At 32.3% G+C, this 11,528-nt stretch overlaps 1 protein-coding gene and 1 long non-coding RNA gene across 2 annotated transcripts; both read right to left on the bottom strand.

The window, feature by feature from the left end:
* Positions 1-1,389: 1,389 nt before the first annotated feature.
* On the bottom strand, positions 1,390-2,215 carry LOC125588281. Its single transcript, XM_048759557.1, has 2 exons — positions 1,663-2,215; positions 1,390-1,424 (listed from the first exon to the last, which is right to left on the bottom strand). The coding sequence occupies exons 1-2, from the start codon at positions 2,213-2,215 to the stop codon at positions 1,390-1,392; spliced, it is 588 nt and encodes a 195-aa protein (XP_048615514.1).
* Positions 2,216-8,290: 6,075 nt separating this feature from the next.
* On the bottom strand, positions 8,291-10,552 carry LOC125588860. The gene is made up of 2 exons (XR_007325064.1): positions 9,056-10,552; positions 8,291-8,761 (listed from the first exon to the last, which is right to left on the bottom strand). It is a non-coding gene; the product is annotated as an uncharacterized LOC125588860 (long non-coding RNA).
* Between the last annotated feature and the right edge of the window lie 976 nt (positions 10,553-11,528).

Genomic DNA, 11,528 nt, shown 5'->3' with positions numbered 1-11,528 from the left:
GTCTCGATTTAAGTTTCCTGAAAACACCATTAGCATCATACTTGTGCTTATGAAGCCACATTGATCGCACTATATTAGTATTCGGAGGCCTTGGCACCAAATCATAAGTTTCACTTTTAATAATAGCATCATACTCAACATTCAGGAATGGATTCCAATTTGGATCATCTAGAGCTTGAAGATAGCTTTTTGGTAAAGGTGATTGGGTTTAAGTAAGAAGTGAGAAAATCTTTTTGGGTTTGGAAATGCCATGTTTTGATCTTGTTGACATGGCGTGCCTAGGTTCCTCTGTTGCTACTGGAGCAACTTGAGTTGGCGCCTCCTGATGTGGAGACTCTACAACCGGAAGAGTTGGTGTAGATGATGACTGAAGAATTTGCTTGAAGATGGGAGCAGGGTTGGTATCATGTGACAAGAAGTCATAGCAGATGGGTTTGTTCTGTTGAGATTTCTCATAAGGGAAGTTGTTTTCATCAAAGTTCACATTGCGTGAGATGATGATTTGTCTGGTGTCGAGATCATAACACCTGTATCCTCGATGATTGTGAGGATAGCCAAGGAAAACACATTTTGAAGATCTTGTTGAGAGTTTTTGAAGATGAGAGTGGTTGATGTTTGGATAACATAAACAACAAAAAACTTTTAAGTGAGAGAATGATACCGGTTTGTTGAAAAGAACAGAGAAAGGGCTTATGTTTTGAATGGTTTTTGAGGGTAAGAGATTGAGGATATGGACTGCCGTATGAAGAGCTTTCACCCAGAAGGTTGTAGGTAGATGAGCTTGAAAGAGAAGGCTACACACTGCATTGTTGATTGTGCGTATCATCCATTTTCCGTTTTGTTGAGAAGAGTAGGGACATGAAAAACGGAAGGTTATACCCTTTATTGCGAAGAAATCATGAAACTGTTTGTTATTGAACTCGCCACTGTTATCACATTGAAGTGACTTTATGTCTTTACCAAATTGGTTCTTAACATAGGTGGCGAAGTTGACAAACTTGGAGTATGTCTCATTTTTGTATCGCATGGGGGTAAACCAAGAGAAAGTGGGTGAAGTGATCAAGGAAGAGTACGTAGTACCAGATCCCACTTATACTCGGTATTGGCGAGATCCATAGATCCGAGTGAAGGATTTCAAAAGGCTCTTTGACAGTGTTTGTAGAAGTAAAATAGGGATGTTTAGTGTGTTTGGCAAACTAACAAGCTGAGCATAAATGAAATTGATCTCTTTTATTACATGATAGAGAAGAAGTAGATAGCAGAAAATTTAAAGTTTGGTTGCCAGGATGAGCAAGGCGGCGATGCCAAACATCAGAAGAAACAGTGAGAAAAGCTGAGGGTTGTGTTTTATTTTTGAGATAGTGAAAAGGATACGAGTCTCCAGTGCTGTCACTGCGGAGAATTGCCTTCCTGGTCGTTTGATCCTTCACAGAAAAACCAAAAGGATCAAACTCAACAGAACATTTGTTATCACAAGTAAAGCGACGTACATAAATCAAAATTTTGATAATTGAGGGTGTGACAAGAACATTGTTTAGAGAAAGAGGACGAGATTTAGTAGGAAAAGAGATGTATCCAGAGATGAGTTTATTGGAATCCTACCTCCGTTTGCAACGGTGACTGTTTTTCTGATGCTAGAATTAAAAATGGACTTAAGATTACCTGTGGTGTTGGAGATATGTGTTGTTGTGCCTGAGTCCATATACCACTGGTTATCTGACGGATCCATGAGTGTCAATGTGTTGAATGCTGAAGCGAAATCCATTGTCGGCTCATGTTTTTGGTTCGCAGCATTGCCAGACGCTCCATGATTTTGTTGAGGACGAGCTCCGAGAAGACCTTGTTGAGGGAAAGGCATGTTAGGTAGTTGAGTCCATGGATTGAATTGTTGAGGAGGCCACATAGGGTAACCGGCTTGCCAGTACGGCGTGTTCCATTGATTGAACTGTGGTCGGTTTTGATTGTAGTTGTGTCTGCCTCTGCCCCGATTGTTACCTCTTCCTATGTTTCCTCTGTTTTGGTTGAAGCGTGCTGGTTGTTGTTGTTGGTGTCTGCTTTTGGAATCGGAGTTTGAGACTGTGGCAACGAGCACCTTGGCAGAGGAAGATGACGCGTCATTTGTGGACAGTGTCTTCTTACCTTTGCCAAGACGATCTTCTTCTAAGATCAGCATGGAACGGGCTTCCTCAAAAGTAGGAAAAGGCTGGCGATGCATGATGACGTTGATGATGTTGTCGTACTTGCCATTGAGTCCGTTGAGCAAGTATGTGACCAAGGTTCTCTCTGTGATTGGTGCGTCAACGGTAGCTAGGAGATCCTCTTGAGAGTAGGCATGGATAGAGAGATCACCTATCTCTGTCGTATGGAGTTTGTGATCGAGTTGGATAGCGCGTGCCTCTGTTGTTTCTGAAGAAGTTCTCAAGGCGAATCCAGATCTCGCGTGATGTTCCGCCAGGTTTGAAGGTGCTTTTGAACAAGTCCTTAGACAGTGTTCCGTACAACCATAGTTTGACTAAGCCGTCTCGCTTAGTCCACGCAGCATCACCGTCGTTTGCTGGTAACAACGTTCCGTCTAGATGACCGGAGATGTCGAAACTCTGGCAGAGGGTGAGGAAGAGCTCCCTCCAGGCATCATAGTTGCCGTCGTCGAGATCCAAGAGAAAGGGAATGTAATGTTTTATATTGTCACGCCATAAGCTCTCTCGATGTGAGTTGCTGCAGCGACCATTTTTGATTCAGAAAGATAGAGGAATGAATGAAAGAAGAAGAAAAGGAGAAGAAGCGTAAAAGAGAGAGAGAGAGATTGAGAATAGAATTGGTTCAGGAACGAGAACGCTCTGATACCATGTAAGTGAATATGATTTCTCTTGAATATTTACGTTATCATTCCTCAAAATATATAGTACAATCCAATGAGAGATATCAGGGAAGTTCCTAACTAATAGGAATATACACAAGCATATTCTAACTGATACAAGAGATAATGCTTAACATCTAATACCCTTCCTCTTATTTGTTTTCTCTTTCTCTTCATCTGCGTATATACTTGTAATTGACTTTGGAGAAGCAGTGGTGTGAAGAAGCTTTACTGTGGTGGTCTTGGCTGGTGGTCTCGGCGTCAAAGATGAAGAAATCGATGGAGTTGAAGTTGACAGCGAAAGAGCTGAAGTTGACTGCGAAAGAGTTTAAATTTAGGGTTAAATTTTTGTTTTTTAGGTAAAGCTCTTTTGGTTTAGATTTATAAACCGGATTTTGTAAACCGGAATAATATTAATAAATAAAATTTAATTTTTAATTATAAAGTAATATTTGATTTAATTTTTAATTATTACTTCCTCTGTTTGTTCAATATAAGTGATTTTTAAGGTTTTTTGAATTAAGAAAATACAAATTTATATACAGTTTATTTTGATTACATAAAAATATCATTAGATGAAAGTAATTTAACCAATAATAAAAAACACAGTATTTTGTAACTGGTCACAAAATTCAAATAATATTAAATTCTATCTAGAATAACGAGAACATCAATTATTCAGAAACAATTTTTTCTTCTCTAAACATCACTTAAAGTGATATGGAGGGAATAATTAATTTTTCGATTTAATTATATTTGGTTCATTTAATTATTAATTAATTTCCGATTCAATCAATAATAGTTAATTATATATTATGAATATAACGTAGCACAAATCAAATATAACATTTTTATAGCTCATGCTCATGATTAACGCTACAAGGTCTATTTATCAATCATTCAAATATTCCTATTGTATCATATTTCGTAGCGTTAAAATAGAAGAGGTACCTACGAAGACTACCGATGACATTGCATTTACGAATTCGCTATGAAATATCTACTATGTAATATTTTCCGCGCTAAGAATGTACATATTTCTTGTAGTGTAGTAGACATTTTTTATGAGAAATGAGACCATTTTGATTGTTTGTTAGTGGACTTTTCATTGGCTATCCTGAAAACTAAAGGGATATACATTTTATTACTATAACCATAGTACGAAAATAGTTTAATTGAGTAATGTTAGGTTCATTGACACTAGTGATACTAGTGAGAGCGGTGAACCACGAAAGTTCAACGTAATGAAGTTCATGTTTGTTTCTTCACTTGTAGTTCCATCCGCGGTAGATTTCCTATTGTTGCATCATAGTTGAACCCCATATCTGGTATACAATCTTTAAAAATTGACGTTATGCCACAATGCTTCCACATAATCTTGGGTTTCATTGTACAATTCAAACAACTTATATGCAGTTATGAATAGAAGCGAAAATAAAAATTTGTGCATAAGTTAATTCATGAAAAAAAAATTATTTACTTATAGATACAATATAAGAATTATGGCTGTAACTGGAAGTTAATAAAATGAATAAGTGGAATTAAAGGAATGATAATTATTGAAATCCAATGGAATGGAATTTGTATTCCATTTGTTCCAGAACTATTTTTACGTGGAATGATTTTTCAAAAAAATGTTGATATTTTTTTTGGAATGGAAAGGAATAATATGGAATAAGATGGAATACTCATTCTTTTTTTTTATTGCAACCGGTGAACATTTTGTGGAATGAAAATGAATTAAACATTTAGGAAGTTTCTATTCCAAAAAATGCATTCCAGTTGCACCCTATGTTTAATTTGGAGATCAAATAAATTTTAATTTTTTTAAAAAATAACTTATATCTATTTCTTTTTAACATTCTCTTTTAGATATTTATCATAGTAAAATTGTATGTAATGAGGTTAATACATTATATGTTAAAATCCATATCAAGATAATCCAAATTAAAACTATGATTAAGAGAAAATGTTCAATATTATTTGGTGAGAACGTCACTGTAAATTTATAAGATGATTCAATCCAATAAATGAAGAACTTCTTTAAGGTTGCAGTTGGAAGTATCATCGTAAATATATATGCCTTTAAATTATACCATACATTTTTTACATATAATGGACGTCGCCAAATTTTCCACATGTGACTTGTACAATGTGACTTGTCATATTACTTTTGATATGTATGATTTTAAATGAGTGAATTGGTTTAAAACCCCAAAAAATGGTGAAATTAGCAAACCACCTATGATAGGACAAGTTTTGTGTCTATTAAAGAAGACATCATAGCGTGGGATTTAAGATATTGACTTAATTAGGAAAAAAGTTGTGTATAGATAATGCAATTTCACTTTAAATTATACCATACAAGTGTTATTGTCTTCATACATAACATTGGAGACGTCTTCTTTGCAAATGTATCACAACATTCTTGTATATTATTGATAACATATCTTAGAAATACACTTTGGAGACTTGTGACTTGTTTCATCAATAGTTATAAGCATTGTTGGTTAGAAAACATTGAGCCATGGTTTGCTTCATAAAACACTAAGAATAGTAATACTACCACATGTGAACACATAGTTTGTTATTATCTAGCGTTGTAAAAATGTAACAAGTATCCATCATTTGCGAAACCAAACAAATGTGGATGGGTTAGGAAAGGAGATACTCACATACTCATACTTTAAAAGTAACCAAAAGTATTCTTAATCCACTTGTAGGTGTTTACGATTTGGATACGAGTTAAATTTTGATAATAAATTTACTACAAATGATATGAGAAGTTTTATATGACCAGAGCCGTGCGAGCAATAATAGCATACATAAGCGATAAAAAAAAATGCCTTCATTTATAAAAAGTTGTGTTGAAAAATAGTCACTTAAAATCATTAATTAAAGTGATTTGTAAGAAAAAATGAGATGAGACTACTTTGTTGATATAAAATCTTGAGTTTGAGAACATTTTGCTGAGAAGAAGAAGGTCAGTTGGTAAAGGCATTTATCAGAAAAAAAAGACGGTAAATAAAAAAAAGACGGCGGTGAAGTTTTATTGTTACCCTAATTTTTGCAAAATTAAAAAAAAGATTTTTTATTTTTTTTAGTAAATTTTAATTTTAATAGTGAACTAATATGGATTAATAAATGTCTTTTTATTGTGACCCATATCTTGCTTACTAATATTATTTTAAAGTTTTAAAATTAATCCCATATAAGTATATATTATTATTAATTTTAACACTGATATTTCATTGGATAGTTCAAAAGATCTCAGAATATCACAACTTACGGTTAACTAGATGATTTTTCCGTGTTCATGCACGGGTATAAATATTCAAAAGTAGATATACTATAATAATTGATTGTTATTTACTTTTAATTGTAAATTAATTTATAATTTGTATGCATCATTTAAATTAATAATATTATATTACTTTAATTATACATATGATTTTATATATGTTATATCTAATCGATTTTATTGTTTTTACAGTCGATTTAGTTATCATTTGGGTAAATTGGATTACATCTCTGAATTCAACTGTAATATTTTTATTCTAAATATATTAAAATTTTGATTAATTTCTTATTTTCATTTATGTGGTTGTTGTCTTAGATATGTAAATATATTTTATGAACATTTTGTATAACTTAAAATATATTGTGCTTAGAATGAAATTAAAAAAAATTAAAGTGTCTGATTCCAAAGTACATAATATAATGATAATATTCTGAGTCTCATGCATATATATAAATTTTACAAAAGAACTAAATTGTAACAATTGGTTAATATTTTATTTTCACTTTTAATATGTTTTGAGTTTTTCTATGATTTATATTTATAAAATAAAATTATATTCTTATAAAATTATATATTTTATCGTAGTTAAATCTATGAATTTAGATATAAGTTGGATCTCGAGTCACTCATGTTGTGAGTATATTGAGTTACATATATTATTTCAAATTCAAAATGAAGTATAATTATTTTTTATTATAATTAGTCAAATCATATCAATTTTATTTATCATTTACTTGTGCATGTATTTTCATAATATTTTTCAAATTATATGTTGATGTTTTTAAAAAAATATTAAAAAATAAAGCGATGTTCAATAGAAAGTTACATGCATAAGTAGCTGATACATTTTTGGAAGCTCATGAACACATATCAATATTTACAATAAATAATAGTTATTTTTCTAATATCAAGATCATCTAAGAAAATATAGATATAAAGAAAGTATTTTATTACTTAAAAATATATTTTATGTTATTTAAAAATATTTTTTATGTTATTTAAAAATATTTTTTAAATGTAATATTACTATTTTGTGAACTTTCTTTTTTTATGAAATCATATTATATATACATATATATTGTTTTCAATTCGTTTTTTAACTTTATAAAAAATTACTTTTTTATTATATGTATATGTTTTTTTAGAAATTTTTTAAAATGAAACTAAATAAAAATAATAATAGTATTTTAAATGTAATATTTTTAATTCATTAAGGGTATCAGTGTAATCAATCATCGTGAGAGTTAACATGAGAGCGACACATAGAAAACTGACTTCTCAAATAATATTATAAAGATAAGAAACTAGCCAAAAAAAAAGAAAAAAAAGAGCAAGAAAGTATATATTATACTTAAGATTAGTAATAAATGAAATATAATATGCTATTAGATATGTTTTGGAAAAATGATGCCCTAAGCCAATGTTTTTTTTTGGTGAATGGAGGCACGGCTCTGTATATGACCATCAAAATACATTGGTGCTCCTATCGCCTTAAGTATTATACTTAAATACGATTAAATTCTTCATTGATTTCTCGAAAGTGAAAGGAATCCCTATTTACATTAAGTTATCTTGAAACTATTAAACAACTCAAATGTGTGTTTGATCCATATAAAATCTTTTAACAACTTTTTATTTGTACCATTGTATGTTATATTATGCATTATAATTGTGTGTTTTAAGGAGCCCAGTTTATAATACAAACAAAGATTTACTTTTTCAATATCTTTCATCTCAAATTATTTTGTAAATATTCCATCGTAGATGAATTTTCTTCAAGAATTTCAGTAACACTTAAATAATCAACCTACACTATAATTATAATAAAATTTTGTATGAATAGTTTTACAAAAATGCATAGACTAATACATTCATTTTTATAGTCCTTTTAACAAGTACTTACTAAGGTAATTATACTATATATGCCATAAATATTTCACTCCATAAAAGATCAATTTAACTTAAAGCAATAATATTCTTAAAAGATTGAATTTGGTACTCTTGGAGTTTAAACCATTCAGAAATTTTATGTATATAACATAGTCTAGTGAACCATATAAGTAGTGTTTCAAAAAAAAAGAAAAAAAGAAAAAAAAAAAGTGAACCATATAAGTATGATGTGACTACATCTATTAAATGTAAACAAAGTCTTTTATTATTGTCAGATTAATAAGAAACTAAAAGTAATTGTACCCACAACTGGAAAGTATGTCTAATAAATTCATATTGTGAAAACCCTTGTGAAATTAAACATGTTTTGTATCTTAAAATTTCACCGTTTTCATTATTATTTTGTACAAAGACTCGTTTATGTCCTACTAGTTTTATACCAGGAGTTTCTTCATGTCACACCTCCATCGAGCTGCTCCCACGGCTGGAGGGGCATCTTAATTGGTCGAGACCTCATTAAACACCATGTTGGTTGGGCGATAGGTAATGGTGAGGATGTTGGCATCTGGACAGAACCTTGGCTCTCAACTACTACCTGGGAAGCACCTATCGGCCCTCCTCCGCTAGACTCTCTATTTCTCACAGTGGCATGGTTACTTCTCCCTAATGGAAGAGACTGGGATGCTGGGAAGATCGAAATGCTCCTCCCCCACCTGCAAGAGAATACTCTACATTAAACCAAGTATAACAGGAGGGAAGGATAAGAGAATCTGGCTTAAAAAATCCACAGGATCTTACACAACTAAGACTGGCTATTACACTGCGATGGAAGCTAAACAAAGACAAGAAGTGGTTCCTATTCCTATAAACCGTAACTGGCTAAGAGATGTTTGGAAGCTAGCCATTCCCCCAAAAGATCAAAATGTTCCTATGGAATTGAAACATGATGCCCTTCCAGTTAATGAACGCCTACATGCTCGACAGATCATTCCATCAGTAAAGTGTACCTTTTTGTGATCAGGATGAATCCATTCTCCATCTCTTCTTCCACTGCCCCTTTGCAGTTCAAATCTGGAGCTCTCTACCCATATCCTCAAACCTTTTGTCAACAGACTTTACATCTATTGATATGGGCCTCCAACTCTCACTCTTGGCGACTCCGCTCCCACCCATCTTGCGGCCTGGATAATTTGGAATATTTGGATCTCAAGGAACCATAAAATCTTCCAAAATCGCTCATTCTCCCCACAAGAAACCATCCTCAAGGTGATCACCAGTGCTAGGGAATGGCAAGAGGCCCAAGTAGTGGAGTCCTGTACCAAATTACCCAGATCCACCCTGATGCGCTAATCTGCAGATCTGATGCGGCTTGGAGACCTGGAGGCACAGATGCTGGACTTGCGTGGACCTTCTACCACGCCACCGGAGAGATACTCGTATCTCATAGTACACTATTCTCATTTGTGATCTCGTCCCTCGTGGCATTTTCTTGAAAAAAAAAACAATGAATTAAATCACTCACAAAAGTTCAACCGAGCTATTAAAAAGATTACTTGCGGGGGAATCTCTACGGGATTTTTTCTAATATGGGTCATGTGTCTTCATTTTTTTCTTCTTTACTATAAGAAATTTGAATTTAACATTGCACATGTCGGTAAAGATAAATTTGTTTATTTTTGTAGCTTTTTGGGTAATGATAATGTATTTCGTATATTTCACTGCAGGAAACATGAGCAGTAATAGCGGACGAAAAACGCTATGCATTCTGTATAATAACGCTTCCTTATCCGTTCTAACAGCGCCCGTTATAATAGGTTCGACACTTTTAATAGTGGTTTTTCTGTATGCTATAATTAGATAAATAACAATAGCGTTAATTTGTATGCAATTGTTAATATTTATAATTATGTAAATCAAATTTTATTAAAACTCTTAATTTTTTTATAATATATAGCAATTTGTTTATTAATTAAAATCAGTTTGCAAATAATATCAGTATAATTAAAAATGAAATTTTATTTATTAATTAAATTCACTTTACAATTAAATTTTATTTTTACAACACTAAACCATAATTAATTAAACCAACAAACTAATTGAAACACATTAAACCGAAACCTAAACCTAAGCCACCGCTCGTTCCTCCTTTCAAGGTCGTATGTATTCCTCCTGTCGTCGTCTCCATCTCCTTCACCACAACGCCGCTCCTTCCGACTTCCATGGTCGTCTTCCTCCTGTCGTCGCCTCCATCTCCTTCACCACAGCGCTCTGACGTAGCCATCACACCTCCTCTGACGTCAGGCTTCTCCGCCAAATCTTATGTCTCCTCTGCAAAATCTACTGACTCCTCCATATTCCAAAAACAGCAAATCAGTACGTAAACATATATAAAAATGAATGTTCTCAACAGATCTAAATACATAATCAATAATGAATATAAAGGATCCAAACGAAAACAACTTTCCACAAACACAGATCTAAACCATAAAAATCAAATATAAAAACTCAACTGCTTCAAACGTTTCCGTATGGATCCACTTATTGTAGCTGTAGCTGAAGTGATTAGAGGTGATGGCTGAGACACAGTTCGTTAGCAGAGGTATAGAACGAGAGATGAAGATGATGGCAGCGGCTGAGGTTTAGGGTGATGGGGTGATTTTGTGTAAGGATGAAGAAGATAGACAGAAAAAAAAGACAATACAAAGATGAATCTCGTTGTTCTTTGTTTTAGAGAGAGAGAGAGAGAGAGAGAGAGAGAGAGAGAGAGAGAGAGAGAGAGAAGAAAGTGAAGAACGTGAGAGAAGAGAGAGAGAGAGAGAAACACAAAAAGATTTAATCTCAACTGTTCAAAATATCTAATCTATGGTTAAAATTATCAATCCACACACAACTTTTTTTTAATCAATAGGAATAAAGGACGATGATAGATACAAAAATGATTTTGGGCTTTTGATTCAAATCAATCAATGGTTCAAAAAAAAACAATACAAATAGTCTTCTTATTTATTTATAGCTACTATAAAAATTATCTAAGCTATAAATAATTTGGTATCATAATTTAAATTTTTAAATCTAAATTTTGTATTTGAAATTTTAATTTATTTACAGAAATATAATTTATTAGAAATTAAGATTTAATGTTTTATGATATATGTTAAAATGAGATATGTGGTTTAGGGGTTAGGGTTAAAATTTAGGATTAAGTATATGTTTTGAGTTTTTGCTTGAGGTTTAAATTTAAAGTTTCTATTATAAGTTTGTAAATATTGGATTTATGATTTTCTATGTAGAGATTAAGTTTGGGGTTTAAGGTATTAAAGTTTGATAGTTTGTATTAAGATTGGGATGTAGAGTTTAGATTTTGAAGTGTAATGTCAAAGGTTGGTCTTAAGAGTTTGACTAAAGTCTTAAGGTTTTTGTTGCGGAAGTAAAAGATTAAGATAAAAAAATTGAGTTTGAATTTACAATTCTGGTTTATAG

This window comes from Brassica napus, chromosome C6 (genome assembly GCF_020379485.1).
Source record: "Brassica napus cultivar Da-Ae chromosome C6, Da-Ae, whole genome shotgun sequence".
NCBI lineage: Eukaryota > Viridiplantae > Streptophyta > Magnoliopsida > Brassicales > Brassicaceae > Brassica > Brassica napus.
Note: the sequence above shows the minus strand (reverse complement) of the source record. Positions and strands in the feature narration are given on the sequence as shown.

Bases quoted from the DNA above. Each gene is read 5' to 3' on its own strand.
- LOC125588281 (XM_048759557.1), bottom strand. From the start codon at position 2,215: ATGCATCGCCAGCCTTTTCCTACTTTTGAGGAAGCCCGTTCCATGCTG. The intron at 1,425-1,662 runs GTAATCTTAAGT...TTTTCTGTGAAG, and splicing joins ACATATCTCCAACACCACAG to GATCAAACGACCAGGAAGGC.